The sequence below is a fragment of the Bos javanicus genome, chromosome 3, assembly GCF_032452875.1.
Source record: "Bos javanicus breed banteng chromosome 3, ARS-OSU_banteng_1.0, whole genome shotgun sequence".
Lineage (NCBI taxonomy): Eukaryota > Metazoa > Chordata > Mammalia > Artiodactyla > Bovidae > Bos > Bos javanicus.
The window spans coordinates 769,067-789,268 of NC_083870.1; the positions used below are offsets into that span (position 1 = coordinate 769,067).

General features: G+C 40.1%; 2 protein-coding genes across 10 annotated transcripts in view; one reads left to right on the top strand and one right to left on the bottom strand.

Annotated features, from left to right (window-relative positions):
- DCAF6 (DDB1 and CUL4 associated factor 6) overlaps positions 1–17,337 on the bottom strand; it is a 181,503-nt gene extending 164,166 nt beyond the window's left edge. For 2 of the 8 annotated variants that reach the window (XM_061399352.1, XM_061399345.1), the window contains exon 1: positions 16,994–17,330. In XM_061399352.1, the coding sequence (XP_061255336.1) occupies positions 16,994–17,090 (97 nt within the window). In that variant the 5' untranslated portion in view covers positions 17,091–17,330. Of the gene's footprint in view, positions 1–16,993 lie in introns of all 8 variants that reach the window. The other 6 variants (XM_061399359.1, XM_061399367.1, XM_061399373.1 and 3 more) reach the window with 5 other exon arrangements.
- Positions 16,951–20,202, top strand: part of MPC2 (mitochondrial pyruvate carrier 2) — a 31,086-nt gene continuing 27,834 nt past the window's right edge. Inside the window, exons 1-2 of one of the 2 annotated variants that reach the window (XM_061399396.1) lie at positions 16,951–17,063; positions 18,099–18,263. In XM_061399396.1, coding sequence (XP_061255380.1) covers positions 18,155–18,263 — 109 coding nt within the window. In that variant the 5' untranslated portion in view covers positions 16,951–17,063; positions 18,099–18,154. Of the gene's footprint in view, positions 17,064–17,382; positions 17,470–18,098; positions 18,264–20,202 lie in introns of those variants that run through there. The other variant, XM_061399397.1, reaches the window with a different exon arrangement.

The window sequence follows — 20,202 nt, forward strand, 5'->3', positions numbered from 1 at the left end:
TAAATGCAATCTCCAGATTCAATGCGATCCCTACCAAATTACCAATGACATTTTCACATAACTAGAACAAATAATTTCACAATTCATATGGAAACACAAGAGACCCCTAATAACCAATGCAGTCTTGAGAAAGAATGGAGCTGGAGGAATCAACCTTCCTGACTTCAGATTGTACTTCAAAGCTACAGTCATCAAGACAGTACGGTACTGGCACAAAAACAGAAATATAAGACCAACAGAACAAGACAGAAAGCCCAAAAATAAGCCCATGCCCTATGGGTACCTTATTTTTGACAAGAGGCAAGAACATACAGTGGGGCAAAGACAGCCTCGTTAATAAATGGGAAAACTGGACAGCTACATGTTAAAGAATGAAATTAGAACACTTCCTAACACCATACACAAAGATAAAATGGATTAAAGACATAAATAAAGACCAGAAACTGTAAACTTTTAGAGGAAAACATAGCCAGAACACTCGATGACATAAATCAAAGCAAAATCCTCTACGACCCACCTCCAAGAGTAACAGAAATAGAAACAAAAGTAAACAAGAGGGACCTGATCAAACTTAAAAACTTTTGCACAGCAAAGGAACCTATAAGCAAGGTGAAAAGACAATCCCGAGAATGGGAGAAAATAATAGCAAATGAAACAACTGACAAAGGATTAATTTCAAAAATATAGAAGTAGCTCATACAACTCAATACCAGAAAACCAACCAACCCAATCAAAAAATAGGAAAAAAGGCATTTCTCCAAAGAAGACATGCAGATGTCTTAACAAACACATGAAAGCATGCTCAACATTACTCATTATTAGAGAAATGTAGTTTTGATGAGATAAAACTACAATGAGATACTACAATGAGATATCACCTCACACTGCTCAGAATGGCCATCATCAAAAAATCTGCAAACAATAAATGCTGGAGAGGGTGTGGAGAAAAGAGTACGCTCTTGCACTGTTGGTGGGAATGTAAATTGATACAGCCACTATGGAAGATGGTATGGAGATTCCTTAAAAAACTAGGAATAAAAGCAGTATATGACCCAGCAATCCCACTGGGAGGCATATACCGTGAGGAAACCAAAAATGAAAAGGATACATGTATCCCATTGTTCACTGTAGCCCTATTTACAATAGCTAGCACATGGAAGAAACCTAGATGTCCATTGACAGATGAATGGATAAAGAAGTGGTGGTATATGTACACAATGGAATATTACTCAGTCATAAAAAGAAACGCATCTGAGTCAGTTCTGATGAGGTAGATGAATCTACAACTTATTATACAGAGTGAAGTCAGAAAGAGAACAATAAATATTGCATTCTAATACATATATCAATATCAATAACCTCAGATATGCAAGTGACACCATCCTTATGGCAGAAAGTGAAGACGAACTAAAAAGCCTCTTGATTAAAGTGAAAGAGGAGAGTGAAAAAGTTGGCTTAAAGCTCAACATTCAGAAAACTAAGATCACAGCATCCAGTCCATCACTTCATGGTAAATAGATTGGGAAACTGTGGAAACAGTGGCTGACTTCATTTTTCTGGGCTCCAAAATCACTGCAGATGGTGACTGCAGCCATGAAATTAAAAGACGCTTACTCCTTGGGAGAAAAGTTATCATCAACCTCGACAGCATATTAAAAAGTGGAGACATTACTTTGTCAACAAAGGTCCATCTAGTCAAGGCTATAGTTTTTCAGTAGTCATGTATGGATGTGAGAGTTGGACTATAAAGAAAGCTGATCACAGAAGAAATGATGTTTTTGAACTGTGGTGTTGGAGAAGACTCTTGAGAGTCCCTTGGACTACAAGGAGATCCAGCCAGTCCATCCTAAAGGAGATCAGTCCTGGGTGTTCACTCGAAGGACTGATGTTGAAGCTGAAACTCCAGTACTTTGGCCACCTGATGCAAAGAGCTGACTCATCTGAAAAGACCCTGATGTTGGGAAAGATTGAAGGCAGGAGGAGAAAGGGACAACAGAGGACGAGATTGTTAGATAGCACCATCGACTCAATGGACATGAATTTGGGTAAACTCCGGGAGTTGGTGATGGACAGGGAGACCTGGAGTGCTGCAACTCTTGGGGTCGCAATGAGTTGGACACGACTGAGAGACTGAACCGAACTGAGGACTGGACAGGTAATTTCCACCATTTAAAAAAGAGCTAATAATCATTTTCAAACTATTCAAAAAAACTAAAGAGGAAGAACTTCTGAACTCATTCTATGAAGCCAGTGGCACCTTCATACCAAAACCTAATAAAGACAATACAAAAATAAAAAAGGAAATTATAGGCCCATATGACTGATAAGCACAAAAGTAAAAAATCCTCAACAAAATATTACCACATCAAACTCAACAACACATAATAAGGATCATACACCACATTCAAGTTGCATTTATACCAGGAATGCAAGCATGATTCAATATCTGCAAATCAATCAATGTGAGAGGCCAAGCCATGTGTCCCAACTTGACCAGCTCATGCCACCTCAGGCTGAAGGCTCTCTAGGCTTGCCTATAGCGAGAGTGCCACACCATTTATTCATTTACTGAGTGCCTTCTGAGTGTTGACAACACCAGCAATCAAACCCTACTGTCTTCCTTAGCCCCTGTTCCAGCCCTGGATAGGAAAGAGGGTAAGGCCCTGGTAGAGATGGGGGATACACCATATTAACCAATTTAAGAATAAAAACCATGTCATATGTGGTCATCTCCACAGATGAAGAAAAAGATTGTGACTTAATTTAATAATCACTTATTATTTTTTAAAAAATGAACACAACTCAATGTAATAAAAGTCCACTGCACTGACAAGTCCACAGCTAACATCATACTCAATAGAGGAAACCTAAAATCATTTCCCCTAAAATCAAGAATGAGACAAGGATGCTCACTCTTGATATTTTTATTTGACACAAGACTGAACATACTAGACAAAGCAATGAGACAAGAAAAATAAAAGGAATCTAAACTAAAAAGGAAGAAGTAAAACCATCACCATTTGCTAATGACATGATACTATACAGAAAAAGTTTTAAAGATGCCATCAAAAAACTGTCAGAATAAATGAATTCAATAAACAGGACTCAAAATTAATATACAGAAACGCATTGTTCCTATATACTCAATGAACTATCAGAGAAAAAAATTAAGAAGACAATCTCATTTACAACTGCATCAAAAAGAATAAAACACTTAGGAATATATCTAACCAAGGAGGTAAAAGACTCAAAAAACTATACAACACTGACAAAAGAAATTGAAGATGACACAATTGGAATTATATTGATTTCATGAACTGAAAGAATTAATATCATTAAAATGTTCATACTACCCAAGGTAAGCTATAGATTTCATCCAATGACTATCAAAACACAAATGGCATTTTTCACAGAAGAAATAATTTCAAAATTTGTACAGAAACACAAAACATCCCAAATAATCAAAACAACCTTTTATTAAGAAGCTGAAAGTATCACACTCTGATTTCAAACTATACTACAAGCTAATGCAATAATAGTATTGTACTGGCATAAAAACAGATACAGACAATGGAACAAAATAGAAAACCTGGAAATGAATGCACACATATGTAGAGTCAATCCATCTATGACAAAGGAGGCTAGAATATACCAGGAGGGTAAAACCCTCTTCAATAAATTGTGTGGTAAACTGCTGTATTTAAATGGATAACCAACAAAAGCCTATCGAATAGCACGGGGAATAGCACCGGGAAGTCTGTTCGATGCTAAGGGCCGTCTGGATGGGAGGGGCTTCAGGGGAAGAATGGATGCGTGCTTCTGTGTGGCTGAGTCCCTTCACTGTTCACCTGAAACCATGACAACACTGTTCATTGTCTACACCCCCAAACAAAATGTCTTTGGTATTAAAAAACACTAAAAACTTTTTTAAAAGGAAAAAAAAAAATGGAGTAGTAAAATTGGACAGCTACATGCAAAAGCATCAAACTGAACGAATTTTCTCACATCATATGTAAAAATTCAAAATGAATTAAAGACTTACATGTCAGACTTGAAACCATAAAACTTCTAGAAGAAAACATAGGCAGTATGCTCTTCAACATCAGTCTTAGTAATTTTCTTATATGCTTCCTCAGCAAGAAAAACAAAAGCAAAAATAAACAGGGTTCCGTCAAACTAAAAAGTTTCTGCACAATAAAGAAATCTATCTACAAGACTAAGAGGCCATCAATTGAATGTGAGAAGATTTTTGCAAACAATATATTTTATAAAGGGTTAATATCCAAAATATATCAACAATTCATACAACATAATATCAAGATAAAACCCAATTACAAAATGAGAAGACCTAAATACACATTTTCTTTTTTTCTTTTAATAGACCCTTTTCCCAAGGAAGACATATAGATGGCCAACTCACACATGAAAAGGTGCTCAACATCAATAAACCTCAGAGAAATGCAAGTCAAAATCACAATGAGGTATCATCTCACACCTGTCAGAATGGCTATTATTAAAAAGATAACAAATAAGTGTGTGAGAGGATGTGAAAGAGAGGAAAAGCCACACTGTTGGTGGGAATGCAAACTGGCACAGTCACTATGGAAAATGACGTGCAGGTTTCTCAAAAAACTAAAAAGAGGATACCTTACTATCCAGCGATTTCACTTCTGGGTATCTTCCAGGAGAAAACAAAAGCAGTAACTAAAACAATATATTCTCCCATTTTCTTTGCTGCATTATTTATACTAGTCAAGATGTGGAAGCAACCTAACTGACCATCAACACATATTTTGATGTGGACTACTTTTTGTTCAGTTAGCTAAGTTCTGTCCAACTCTCTGCAACCCCATGGACTGCAACATGCCAGGCTCCTCTGTCCTCCACTATCCCCTGATGCTTGCTCAAATTCATATCCAATGAGTCAGTGATGCTATGCAACAATAACATCCTCTGCCTCCCCCTTCTCCTTTTGCCCTCATCTTCCCCAGCATCAAGATCTTTTCCAATCAGTTGGCTCTTTGCATCCTGTGGCCAAAGTATTTGACCTTCAGCTTCAGCATCAGTCCCACCAATGAATATTCAGAGTTTCTTTCTTTTAGGATTGACTGGTTTGATCTCCCTGCTGTCCAAGGGACTCTCAAGAGTCTTCTCCAGCGCCACAGCTCCAATCCATACATCAGACTATCAGAAAAACGACAGCTTTGATTATACAGACCTGTGTCAACAAAGTGATGTCTCTGCTTTTGAATACGCTGTCTAGGTATATCATAGCTTTTCTTCTAAGGAGTGTCTTTTAATTTCATGGCTGCAGTCACTGTCCACAGTGACTTTTGGAAGCCAAGTCTGTCACTGTTTCCATTTTTCACCCATCTATTTGCCATGAAGTGATGGGACTGGATGCCATGATCTTAAGTTTTTTGAACGTTGAGTTTTAAGCCAGCTTTTTCACTCTCCTCTTTCACTTTCATCAAGAAGCTCTTTAGTTCCTCCTTGCCTTCTGCCATTAGAGTGCTATCGTCTGTATATCTGAGGTTACTGATATTTCTCCCAGCAATCTTGATTTCAGCTTGTGATTCATCCAGCCCAACATTCCACATGATGTACTCTGCATATAAGTTAAACAAGCAAGGTGACAATACACAGCCTTGATGAACTCTTCCCAATCTGGAACCAGTTTGTTGTTCCATGTCTGGTTCTAACTGTTGCTTCTTGACCTGTATACAGGTTTCTCAGAAGACAAGTAAGGTGATCTGGTATTTCCATCTCTAAGAATTTTCCAGTTTGTTGTGATTCAAACAGTCACTTCATAGCAATGAAGCAGAAATAGATGTTTTTCTGGAATTCTCTTGCTTTCTCTATGATCCAACAAATGCTGGCAATTTGGATCCTCTGCCTCTTTGAATCCCAGCTTGTACATATGGAAGTTCTCAGTTCACATATTGCTGAAGCCTAGCTCGAAGGATTTTGAGCATTACCTTGCTAGCATGTAAAATGAGAGCTAGCACAATATTTTGAACATCTTTAGCATTGCCATTCTTTTGGACTGGAATGATAACTGACCTTTTCTAGTCCTTTGGCCACTGCTGAGTTTTCCAAACTTGCTGACATATTGAGTGCATCTCTTTTAGGATTTGAAATAGCTCAGCTGGAATTCCAGCACCTCCACTAGCTTTGTTCATAGTGATGCTTCCTAAGGCCCACTTGACTTCACGCTCCAGGATGTCTGGCTCTAGGTGAGTGACCACACCATTGTGGTTATCCTGGTCATTAAGACTTTTTTTTGTATAGTTCTTCTGTGTATTCTTCCCACCTCTTCTTAATCTCTTCTGCTTCTCTTAGGTCCTTGCTGATTCTGTTCTTTATTGTGCCCATCTTGGCATGAAATGTTCCCTTGTTATCTCCAATTTTCTTGAAGAGATCTCTAGTCTTTCCCATTCTATTGTTTTCCTCTAATTCTTTGCATTGTTACTTAAGGCTTTCTTATATCTCCTCATTATTCTCTGGAACTCTGCATTCAGTTATATGTATCTTTGCCTTTCTCCTTTGCCTTCTGCTTCACTTCTTTTCTCAGTTTCTTGTAAGACCTCCTCAGACAACCATTTTGCCTTTTTGTATTCTTTTCTCTTGGGGATGGTTTTGGTCACCACCTCCATTGTTACGAACCTCCATCTTTAGTTCTTTAGGTACCGTCTAACAGATCTAATCCCTTGAATCTACTTGTCACTTCCACTGTATAACTGTAATGGATTTGATCTAGGTCATATCAAAAGGCCTAGTGGTTTTTCCTACTTTCTTCAATTTAAGCCTGAATTTTGCAATAAGGAGCTCAAGATCTGAGCCACAGTCAGCTCCCAGTCTTGTTTTTGCTGACTGTACAGAGCTTCTTCATCTTTGACTGCATAGAATATAATCAATCTGATCTTGGTATTGACTATCTGGTGATGTCCATGTGTAGAGTCACTTATTGTGTTGTTGCAAGAGGCTGTTTGCTATGACCAGAGTGTTCTCTTGGCAAAACTGTTAAGACTTTGCCCTGCTTCATTTTGTATTCCAAGGCCAAACTTGCCTGTTACTTGAGGTACCTCTTGACTTCCTACTTTTCCATTCCAGTCCCCTATGATGAAAAAGACATCTTTTCTGGTGTTAGTTCTAGAAGGTATTGTAGGTCTTTATAGAATCATTCAACTTTAGCTTCTTCAGCATTAGTGGTTGGGGCACAGACTTGGATACTGTGATGTTGAATGCTTTGTCTTGGAAACAAACAGAGATCATTCTGTAGTTTTTGAGAATGCACCCAAGTACTACATTTCAGACTCTTTTGCTGACTATGGCTACTTCATTTCTTCTAAGAGATTCTTGCCCACAGCAGTAGATACAATGGTCATCTGAATTAAATTCACCCATTCCTACCCATTTTAGTCACTGATTCCTAAAATGTTTACTCTTCCCATCTCCTGTATGACCACATCCAAGTTATCTTGATTCATGGACCCAACATTCCAGGTTCTATGCAATATTGTTCTTTACAGCATCAGACTACTTTCACCACCAGACACATCCACAACTGAGCAACATTTCCATTTTGGCCCAGCCTCAGTAATATATTGGACACCTACCAGGGCTTCCCTCTTGGCTTAGCCAGTAAACAACCTGCCTACAATGCGGGAGACCTGGGTCCAATCCGTGGATCTGGAAGACCCCTGGAGAAGGGAATGGCAACTCACTCCACCATTCTTGCCTGGAGAATCTCATGGACAGAGGAGCCTGGCAGGCTACAGTCTACAGGATTGCAAAAAGTCAGACATGACTGAGCGACTAACACCTTTACAAACCTGGGGGTCTCATCTTCCAGTGTCATACCTTTTTGCCTTTTCATACTGTTCAAGGGGTTCTTAAGGCAAGAATACTGAAGTGTTCTGCCATTCCCCTCTCCAGTGGGCCTTGTTTTATCATACTTCAATTTAAAATATTAGGTTGGTGCAAAAGTAATCGAGGTTTGAATCATGGAAGTTTGCTGTTTGATATCGAAATACATTCTTAAGTAAATGTGATTATGTTACACATTACTTAATGCATATTTCTCGCTTTATGTTGTTTTGCTAATGGCATTACTTGCTGTTTATTTTATATTTATTTTAGACTATAAACAAATGACATTAGACAAAAAGCAAATTTGAGTGATTTTTCTTTTTACTCAAGTTCAAAATGGGTCATAAAGCAGTGGAAACAACTCACAACATCAACAGTGCACTTCGCCCAGGAACTGCTAACAAAAATATACGTGCACTGCAGTGCAGTGGTGGTTCAAGAAATCTTGCAAAGGAGATGACAGCCTTGAGTATGAGCAGCACAGTGGATGGCCACTGGAAGCTGACAACGACCAACTGAGTGGATTATCAGAGCTGATCCTCTTACAACTTCACAAGAAATGGCTGAAGAACTCAATGCCAATCCTTCTAAGTGGCGAACCATTTCCATTTGAAGCAAATTGGAAAGGTGAAAAAACTCCACAAGTGGGTGCCTCATGAGCTGACCACAAATCCAAAGTTCATCATTTTGAAGTGTCATCTTCTCTTATTCTATACAACAATGAACCATTTCTCGATCAGACTGTGACATGAGGTAAAAAGCGGATTTTATCCGACAACCAGAGATGGTTGGATTGCAGCTCAGTGGTTGGACCAAAAAGCTCCAAAGCACTTCCAAAACCCAAACTTGTACCCAAAATAGGCCAGGGTCACTGTTTGGTGGTCTGCTGCCAGTCTGATCAACTACAGATTTCTGAATCCTGACGAAACCATTACATTTGAGAAGGATACTCAGTGGCAGATAGATGAGATGCACCAAAAACTGCACCGCCTACAGCCAACATTGGTTAACAGAAAGGACCCAATTCTTCTCTACTCCAACATCCAACCAAACCTCGCACAACCAATGCTTTAAAAGTTAATGAATTGGGCTTCCAAGTTTTGCCTCATATGCCATTTTCACCTGCCCTCTTGCCAACCAATTAGCACTTCTTCAAGCATCCCAACTTTCTGCAGGGAAAATGCTTCCACAACCAACAGGATGCAGAAAATGCTTTCCAAGAATCAGATTTTTATGCTACAGGATTAAACAAACTTATTTCTCATTGGCAAAAATGTGTTGATTGTAATGGTTCCTATTTTGATTAATAAAGATGTGCTGAGACTTTGGACCGAAACAACAATTACATTTGCCCTAAAACTTCAATTTTTAAAAACTAGAAAAAAATATAAAGATCATAAAAAAGGAAAAGCATATGAAGAGATGTTCAACTCAGCCTTTAGGGAAATTATGACTTTAAACCACGATTTATTACTACATACTTATGAGAATTACTAAATAAAAAACAACAGCAACACCAAATGCTGGTGATGATGCAGAAAAAATAGATTACTCATATGTGGGTGATAGGAACATAAAATGGTTCAGCCATACTGGAAAAAAATATGGCAATTCTTACAAAAGTAAACAATGTGCTTATCATATAGTGCAATAACTACAATTCTTGGACATTTATCCCAGAAATGAAAATTTATATTCATACAGAAACTCGTATATGGATATTCTTAACAGTTCTCTAATAGTCAAAACCTAGAAACATATACAAACATCAGTCAACAAATGAATGATTAGATAGTCATATACCCATATCACAAAATAATAATCGACAATAGAAAGAAAGAAACTATTGACACACACAACCTGGATGGATCTTAATGGAATTATGTGCAGAGTGAAAACTCAATCTCAAAAGTTTACATGCTGTTATTTACAACATTTGTTACTGTTTAGTCCCCAAGTCAGGTCTGATTCTAGGCAACCCCATGAACTGTAGCCCTCCAGGCTCCTCTGTCCATGAGCTTTCCTAGGTAAGAATACTGGAGTGGGTCACCATTTCCTTCTCCACAGGATCTTCCCAAACCCAGGGATTGAACCTATGTCTCCTATATTGACAGACAGGTTCTTTACCACTGAGCCACCGGGGAAGTCCCCAATTTATAATATTATATAACAACATGTTATTTATATAACATTCTTGAAATGACAAAACTATAGAAATAGAGATTAGTAGTTACCAGGGGTTAGCAGTCAGGAGAAAAGGATGTAGCTGTGATTAAAAATGGTATCACAAAGAATTATTATGATAGAACTGTTCCATGTCTTATACATGCTGGTAACCACTTTAATCTATTAATATTAATTGACAATTTATTAAAATTAATTAAAACCAATGTTAAAATTGCATGGTACAAAATACACAAACGCACACATAAAACTGGGGAAATGGGAATAAGATTTCTCAATCTATATCAATTTCAAGATTGTGATACATTAATATATCAATAGTTGTACAAGATATTCAGTTCAGTTCAGTTCAGTCGCTCAGTCATGTCCGACTCTTTGCGACCCCATGAATCGCGGCACGCCAGGCCTCCCATACAAGATATTACCATTGGGGAATTGATTGAAGGGTATATGGGATCTCTTTGTATTATTTCTAACAACTGCATATGCGTCTACAGTTATCTCAAAATTAGAAGTACCAAACAAAACAAAACCTTCCCACAAAGAAAACTCCAAGCTCAGATGGCTTCAATGATGAAGTAATTTCAAGTCTACACAAACTCTTCAGAAAAAAAGAACACAACCAACTCATTATGAGGCCCCCATTATCTGGACACCGAAAGCAGGCAAAAATACAACAAGAAAACTGTAGGCTAATAGCCTTAATGAACAAAAACAGCCAATTTTTACCAAAAGTGAAACCAGCAATACATAAAGATGTATAGCCATAGCCCACAAATTGAATGTTGCTTCAACACTCAAAAACCAATCACTGTTAATGTATTAATATAATCAATGAAAAAGAAATCATATAATCAACTCATTAGAATAAATCTTGACAAAATTCAACAGCTAGTCATGATAAACACTCTCAGCAATTTAAGAGCAGAAAGGGATTTCTTCAATAGATACCTACAAAAACCTACAGTCAACAACATATTTAACAGTTAAAGACTGAATTCTTACTAGGACAAGGAATAAAGCAATGATCTCCACTCTTACTACTTCAAGATTCTACTGGAGTCCTAAGTACAACTATAAAAGGAAGAAAAAAATAACAGAGGTGAAAAAGAGGAAATCTTTTTTTTTTGGCCACACCACAAGGCTTGTGGGAGCTCAGTTCCCTAACCTTGGATTGAACCCAAGCCCTCAGCAGTGAGAGCATGGAGTTCTAACCACTGTACTGCCAGGGAATTCCCAGGAAGAAATCTCAATACACAATGACATAATCATCTACATAAAATCCCGGCTCATGGCTCAGTGGTAAAGAATCCACATGCCAATGCAGGAGACATGGGTTCAGTCGCTGATCCAGGAAGATCCCACATGCCATGAAGCAGCTAAGCCTGTGCTCCACCATTATTGAGCTTGTGCTCTAGAGCCAGGGAGCCAAAACTACTGAGCTCACATGCCAAGAGCCTGTACTCAGTAACAAGAGAACCTACCACAATGTAAGAGTCAAAAATAGAAAACCTCTAGAAAAAAAGCATAGTATATCTCTGTCACCTTGGATTAGGTAAAGATTAAAGATAAAGATTAATCTTTACTTAGGTACACAAAAAAGCATGAACTATAAAAGATGCTGTCAAGAAAAAAAAAGACACAACAGGGAGAAAATATCTGCAAAATACATTATCTGGTTAAGGATTTGTATCAAAGGCTATATAAAGTATTAAAATATTAAGAAGGTAAATCTGAATATTTAACCAAAGTATATGGATGGCAAATAAGCCATGAAAATATACTAAAAATCATTAATCATGAGGATTAAATAAAATGCAAATTAAAACAATACCTACATATCTATTTAAAAAGCTAAAATTAAGAAGACATAATGCCAAGTGTTGATGAGAAGGAACAACTAGAACTCTCAAACATTACTGATGTGAACGCCATATGGTACGATTATTCTGAAAAAGTTTATTACAGAGTTAAACACACTTACCACACAACTCAGAAATCCCACGGTAAGTATTACTCAAGAAACAAGGATTTAGGAATTCTCTGGCAGTCAAGTGGTTGAAACTCTGGGCTTTGACTGCCAAGGCTCTGGGTTCAATCCCTGGTTGGGGAACTAAGACCCCACAGGCCTCAGGACATAGGGGGAAAAAAAAAGGAGAGGGGGGAAGCCAAGGATTTAAGTGTCCTACCCTACTTATTCTTTGCCAAAGTATAAATTTAAAGTTTTATTATCTATATCTTCACTAGTTATCATCAGATCAGATCACTAATCAGCAGTATTCAAAAAAAAATTTTTTTTAATCTGCCACCCTTCATCAGTCACCCTAACATTCAGTTACAATTATAAAAAATACACACCACCTAGTAGTTTTGCAAACCTCAAGCCAATACTCATTAGTGGATATTCTACTGGGTAAACACCAACATTTTTTAACATGATATGAAAGCAGAATGCACCATACCTGCTGCTGCTGCTGCAGCTGCTAAGTCACTTCAGTCATGTCGGAATCCGTACAACCCCACAGACGGCAGCCCACCAGACTCCTCCATCCCTGGGATTCTCCAGGCAAGAATACTGGAGTGGGTTGCCATTTCCTTCTTCAATGCATGCATGCATACTAAGTCGCTTCAGTCGTATCCGACTCTATGCGACCCCATGGACAGCAGCCCACCAGGCTCCTCTGTCCACAGGACTCTCCAGGCAGGAACACTGGAGTGGGTTGCCATTTCCTGCTCTGGCACCATACCTGATAACGCTAAATGTCATTTGGGAAATCTTTTTAGTTATATGTGTATCACAAATTGCCATGTAAATGTATTATTACTGTGGATAATGGTCAAAACATTTGAAAAACAGACATAAAACATACCTGTAATATAAATTCCATGCTATCAGAAGTTCCTATCCCTTTTAAACACTTTAATTCTATACCAGGTAGGAATGAAATCTACAACAGAGCTATTCAATGGTCTGCTATTGCTATGATTAATAATACGCATTTGGTGGCCGAATCTTCAGGAATTATCAGTATATTCTGTAACATATATTTGTCATATCTGTCATTCACTATTAAAATCAGACATTTTTCAGCTTTCATTGAGATTTATTTTTAAGACTAAGGAAACAAAATACAAATATTTCACTTACTTTTCCCAGTAGCTAACAAAGGAGCAAAACTCAAAATTTTCTGACCCTTATAAAATATATTGTAACTTTGCAACACTTTCTCAAGAACTTTGTAAGTCTGAATATAGATGTACTCAAGATACACTATAAGACTAATCTAAATGCAAAATTAACCACTTCAAGTACATAATAACTCTAATGATATTCAAAGGACAGAGACATTCTAATCCCCTTACAAAAGATATTTCAATCTTCACTATAAAGTTGTCACTGGCTTAGTGGTTCCTATTTCCCCAACCCCCTCCTCGGGACAAATTTCTCTGCTGAAATTCTAACCCCCAAGGTATTAGTATTGCTGCTGCTGCTGCCGCTAAGTCGCTTCAGTCGTGTCCGACTCTGTGCTACCCCATAGACGGCAGGCCACCAGGCTCCCCCGACCCTGGGATTCTCCAGGCAAGAACAATGGAGTGCGTTGCCAGTTCCTTCTCCAATGCATGAAAGTGAAAAAATAAAGTGAAGTCGCTCAGTCGTGTCCGACTCCTAGCGACCCCATGGACTGCAGCCCACCAGGCCCCTCCGTCCATGGGATTTTCCAGGCAAGAGTACTGGAGTGGGGTGCCATTGCCTTCTCCGGGTATTAGTATTAGGAGACAGGAATTTTGGGGAGGTGATTAGGCTTGGGTGTGTGCATGCTCAGTCGTGTCAGACTCTTTGCAACCCCATGGACTGTAACCCAACAGGCTCCTCTGTCCATGGGATTTTCCAGGCAAGAATTCTGGAGTGGGTTGCCATTTCCTTCTCCAAGACTTGGATTAGGGCCCTTATAAAAAAAGACCCCAGAGAATTAGCTCACCTCTTCTGCCTTGTGAGGTTACAGTGAAAAGATGGTTATGAACCAGGAAGCAGGCCCCCACCAGACTTAGAACCTGACCATGTGAACACACATGGTGTGTTCCAGCTTCCCAAATTTTGAAACATAAATTTCTATTGAATTAATTTTCTTTGATAGGAGGAAAAAAGATAATTAACCAAATTTAAATAAAATCACCTGTAATGTTTCAATACTACTATTCAAAAGATACATGCTATGATTAATTTGAAATGCATATGTTACAAAAAAAATGCCAGTAGCTTCTATCCCATTTTACTGTTATTTAGAAGTAATTCATTATTAGAAATACATATAATGGATAATTAGAGAAATATTTAAACTATGATATTATAAACAATCAAAATGTTTAAATACTGAAATCTCCAAAAAGAAAAGAATCCACTTACTTTTTAAAACCCTTTTTAAAAGGGGGCTTTTTAAAAAGATTTTATGAGTACTTCAAAATATTATTTCTGGGGGACTTTCCTGGTGGTCCAGTGGCTAAGACTCCAGCTCCCAATGCAGGTGGACCAGGTACAATCACTGACCAGTCAGAGAACTAGATCCCATGTGCAGCAACTAAGAACTTGCAGGCCACAGCTAAGGATTTGTCATACTGCAACCAAGACAGAAGATCCCACATGCCACAACTAAGGCCCTGTGCACCAAATAATTTTTTAAAAATTATTTTTAGAAAATCTCATTAACTCAGACAGTGCTAATGTCGACTTTGCTGTTTCCTGAATGCTAAGCCAAGATTAGTACTGGAGTGTGGATGAGCCAGATAAACTAAAAGTATAAAGAAAGTCTCCTAAGGCCAAGAAATTACTTTTCAAACTATTTCTGAATACTTAAAAAAAACCCACTTTTAAAGGAAGCTGTTTCAAGAATGCGATAATTATAAAGTATATATTACTAGCACATTTAAAATATTATGTAAGATACGGAATTCATTGTATGCATATACATGTTTCAAAATCTGTAGTTTAGACTTTCTACTAAAGGCAGTGAAGTCACATTCTTCAATTCCCCTCCACCCAAGACAAACTTCACTTCCATTATGGAGCTAGAAGAGGAAGGGAAAAAGAAAATTTATGATCTTACTATATTTTAATTGACTCTACCATAGATAAAATTGAACTGAGCCAGCAGAAAACATTAATAATAAAACTAAATATAATTACTACTCATTCAAATGCTCCCACTAATTGAAATAAAGGACCGCATATAAATTCATTCATGTAGAACATGTATTCTTTTTATTAAACTAAAATTAAGTTATTTCTCAGCAAGTAAATATTAAAAGAAATACTCCACATCTTTTAGGTTAATGGTTTAAACAAGCACTCTCTATTCATATTAAATTTTAAAAAGATTAATCACCACTCCAGGTACTTATCCTAGAACAAATGCACAAAAACCACGTACTGATACAAGGATGTTCACTGTTAATAACGGCAAACGTACAGAAAAAAAAGAAGGCTGAGTCAACCTTGACAACTTCATACTGTTAAATACTATGCAACAGTTTAAAAGACTGTACAGATAGATTTACTTCTACGACCATGCAAAGGTCTCCAAGATGTAACATAAAAGGTGCAAAATCATATTTACAATATGACATCATACATGCAGGTCACACACATACACACTCCTACAGCATTCCTATACGTACACATGTGCTTGTGAGAATTCAAAGGAAAAGGTCTAGAAGAATATTCAGGGAACAGAACATGTTACCTCTCTAAGGGTGTGTGTGTGAAACGAATGGGAGGAATCATAAGAATTTGTGCTTCATTTTTACAAGGAGAATGTACTCATGTCACTTGAGACACTAAAAAGCAGGAGGAAAGAAAAAAATACCTGTTAACTTCTCTCAAATAATCACAAACCAGAACTATCAGGTGTAATGAGATTCCAATTTTTTTCATTGATTTTAAGTCAAAACCATTTGACTTAAAATTATTTAAATGACATTTAAAGCATTTAAATGACATCAACAAATACCTAAAAGTGACAAAATTGGTAAGAAAAAAATTTTAATGATGTTGTCTTGCCTTCAAATTAAAAATAAAAAAGAAAGAATAAAGAGTAATGATAAGACTGCAGAGGAAAGAAGAAAAAAGACTCTTACTAAATCCATCCACTTTTAGTTCAGGCGTGACCCAGAATCCTCACAAATCCACTTATACAAAACGGGAAAAAAAAAAAAAAAACACTGGACTACCGTTCCCTCAAGTATCGAAGGTTGTTTTTAGAAAGCTTAACTAAGAAACAGTAAATGCCAAGTGTTTCACCGGTGTGGGAATGGGAACGCGAAACCCTACACCTCCTTAAAGCAATCTAAACGACTGAACAGCAGAGTCCAACTGGGAACGCGCGCGGGGGTGGGGACAGCTCAGCTATCACTTTTAGGTTGGCTCGGAGCCTCAGAACAGTTTACCCCCAGTCTCTTTGGAGCGTGGAGTCCCCGAGGGTGGTCAACGCGTCGCCGCCGACACCTAAGCCCAACCGAGACTTCAGAGGAGGGGCGGTCAACACAAACTTAGGTCCTTCGGCTGAGCCGGGAGAGCGCGGAAGAGCAAAAGCGCCAACTTTTGCTCTAAACGCGGCAGCTCCGGGAGGTTCGACAAGTCTTCCCCCAAGTCCCACTCCTGAAACGATGCCAACACCTTTTCTCGGCCAATACTGTCCGCCCCAGGTCCGGCCCCCGGAGGAAAACCCGAGCAGGGCGGCGGCTGGCAGCATGAAAGAGTGACTTAGCCATGGGAGGACAACAAGGGCGGGGGGTCCGTCGGCTGAGGGCCACCCGGCACCTCAGCGTCTCCGGGACGCCCCCGCCCAGAAGCTGTCCCGTCTCCAACAGCCCCCGCGACGCGGCCCCCTCCCCCACCTCTGGGCGGCGACCTCCGCGCCCCTGCCCCGGGGCCCCTGCTCACCGAGGTAGCGGCTCCGCAGCCGGGACGGGTCCTCCAGCCCGAGGGACCTTTTCCTCACGTCCCACAACAGGTGTGGGCAGGAGCCACCCCGAGACATGGCTCTCCCAGGCTGGGGGAGGAGGGGAGACCACCGCGTGGGGGAGGGGAGGAGGGGAAGAGACACGCGGATCAACACCCGAGCCGCACCGGCACCATCCACGAGCCGGGGCTCTCAAGCGCAGCGAGTTAGATGGCAGCGGCGGTGGCGGCAGCAGCGCCTTCGCCTGAGAAGTCCGGCCGTACCCGGGCTGGAGCTCGCTTCATACTCTCCTTCTCAGACTACCCAGAACAACCAAAGATCAGCAACAGTCCCCTCCCTCGGCACCCCCTCCTAAAGGAGGAGGCGGAGGCGGCCTCGACTCCTCCCTCTCCTCGTTCTGTACACCCGCCCTTCCAAGCCTTTCTCGCGAGATGACGACCACTGGGCATTGAGGCAGGTGTGTGCCATGGCCGCCCTTACCCTAGAAAAATGGGTTCAAGCCATTCTAGTTAAATCCTTAATACTCTGTGGATAAATGAGGAATCGAGAAGTTGCTGAAGTCGTAAGTCTCGCGCTCACGAGTCTCAATCCAAAGGAAGCAAGAGAGTTGTGCGGCGTCATCTTTAGTCGGGGCACAGAAGGCCCGAATAGTCCATTTTGTCTAGGGGCCTCCTTAACCAAAGTGAAAGGGTATCCGCCGACCGAGCTTCACTTTCCCTTCTCCAACATGGCTTCCAGAGCAGGAAGAAGAAATTGGAGGTTTGCTTTGGGGGACGGGCCAATCGGTGCGGGCAGCTCTGCCTGCGCAAGCGCGCTGCCGGTAGGCCTCTGGGTTGACTCTGTGAGGCCTTCCTTTAACCACCTGTTTTAGCCACTCCTCCCGGATCTCGGCGGAGAGAAGCCAGTAGGCGGGCTCGGGGCGGGCCGTCGCAGAGTCTCCGCCCCCACAACCTTCTGTGGGCGCCGGCCAAAGGGTGGTTTGCTGGGGGGTCAGGCTCAGCAGCGGGAAGGGCAGGCACCCACGGAGAGAGGGCGCGAGACGTTGATACAGGGGAAAGTGACGAGCTGCCCTACATTGCCTGCCAGGGACGAGCACGCGGACACTCTACCACCCGGCTGCCCACGATCACTCGTCCGCAGAAATGTCAGCCGCCGGCGTCCGGGGCCTGCGGGCCACCTACCACAGGGTCCTTGATAAAGTGGAGCTCCTGCTGCCTGAGAAATTGAGGCCGTTGTATAACCACCCGGCAGGTAATGAACCCAGAGTGGCTCCCACCGAGACCTCCCTTCCTGTCCCTTTCCTCCCTTTACCGATCCACTGACAACTCTGCCAGTGGACAATTCACCCACAACCCCAACCCCTGTTCCTCAAGTGAATCTGTGTACTTTCCCATGCTGCTTGCTTTTCACATTTTCTTTTCCAACACGTCTAAAACTCGTGATTTTCAAGTCTGCGCCCTTTGCGACCTTTGTTGCACTGCTTCTCTTAGGCACCACTCAGATCCGGACCAGGCCTCTTGGTTTGACCCTTCTCCATTTCTGCGGCCAGGAAAAGGTCTGGGCCACCGGGACACCTCATTCTCTCCCCTTTCCTTCCATGAGTAGTGATGTATTGACCCACGCGCAGAAGAGCCGTCTTACCGCCCCAGAGTGTTAGGAGTAAAGGTCATATTTCCTTCAGCTCCAGCTGACAGGCCTGCAGAAGTTAGCCAGTTTCTGAGTCAGTGTCATTCCTTGCCCTATAGGTCTAGTTTGTTTTAGTTTATCCTAAATTACTTCCTGAACCTTTTTGTGTGGACAGACCTGGGTTTAAATTCTGCTCTGCTCCTAATTGTAGATGTGACCTTGGGTAAAATCCTAGATCTTAGTTTCCGTAAAATGTGGTCCATGTGAGAGTTAAAGATAACATATGTGTCTGATTCTTCATAAATGCTCAAAAAATATTAGCTCTCTCTTTAACCTATTGGAAAACAGTGTTCTAGTAGTTGAAAAAATAATACTGTAAGAAACTGGAAGCTCCCAGTGCCTCCAGCTCTTTATTTAAGGTCTAAAATCCTGTTACCTGTTATATAAACATTAGTAATAGTACTTACTTGGCTGGGAACTCAAACCAGATACATTCTGAAGTCACTTTCAAGCCTAAGACTTAGCAAAGGAGAAAGTGTGTTATAAATGGAAAGACTGAAGTGCAACCCCTCTGTGGCCCTTTTCTCTACATAGTTAAATCTATCTCTGCGGTTGGTGTCATTAGTACACTTGTATATCTCCCCACATATCTGACTATGAAGCAGCTCTTGGGAATCTAAGATTACTAAATCCGATTTCCAAATTTGATAAAGGATTGATCTGTGTCACGGAATTATGCTTTAGTATAATATTATTTATTGCAGTAGTTTACCCTTTATAAAATTGATCTTCAAGGAGAGATTTTTATTAATGAAGAATATTAGTTTATTTGCTTTTTGGTTCTTTAAGACACAGTTTTTGGAAATTGTCCTCTTTTGTGGCAGAGATTTTCAGGAGGAAGAGTTGAGCAATGCTTCTGTAATAATCTAGGCTTTTTTTTTTCTCAGCCGCACTGTGTTGCATGATTTTGGCCAACTGTGTGGCATGATTTTGGCCAACTGTATGGCATGTGGGGAATCTTAGTTCCCCAAGCAGGAATTGAACTCAAACTCCCGCGTTGGAAGCTCGAGTTTTAACCACTGGGCCACCAGGGAAGTCCCTGGGCTTTAGTCTCAACTGAATTCTTGTGGTCAATGCTGACCCTCTTAAGCTTTGTATTTGGTCTGTAGGATAAAGACAGGCTAGAGGAGGAACAATTTTAAACTACTTTAAAACAGAATTGGAGGGTAGCTTTATAGTGATCTTTTCCAAGGTCTTGGCTTTAACCACTTATAGTCATTGTGTATTAGTTTATTAGTTATTATTTAATAGTTTATTCAACTTTAGAATGAAAGGAAATTATCTTTCATTTAAGATTGGTTTGTAGATCATGTATTTTATCTAGATACTCTTAGACTAGTTCAGTTACTGTAACCCTTTTTTCAGTGTGATGGAAGGAGCATAGGCTTTGAAGCCAGATTGACCTGGATTTGAAACTTGGCTGAGTGACCTTGATCTTAAATCCCCTGACCTTTTAGTTCTAATATATAAAATGGGAATAATAATTATCTCCAAAATAATGGAC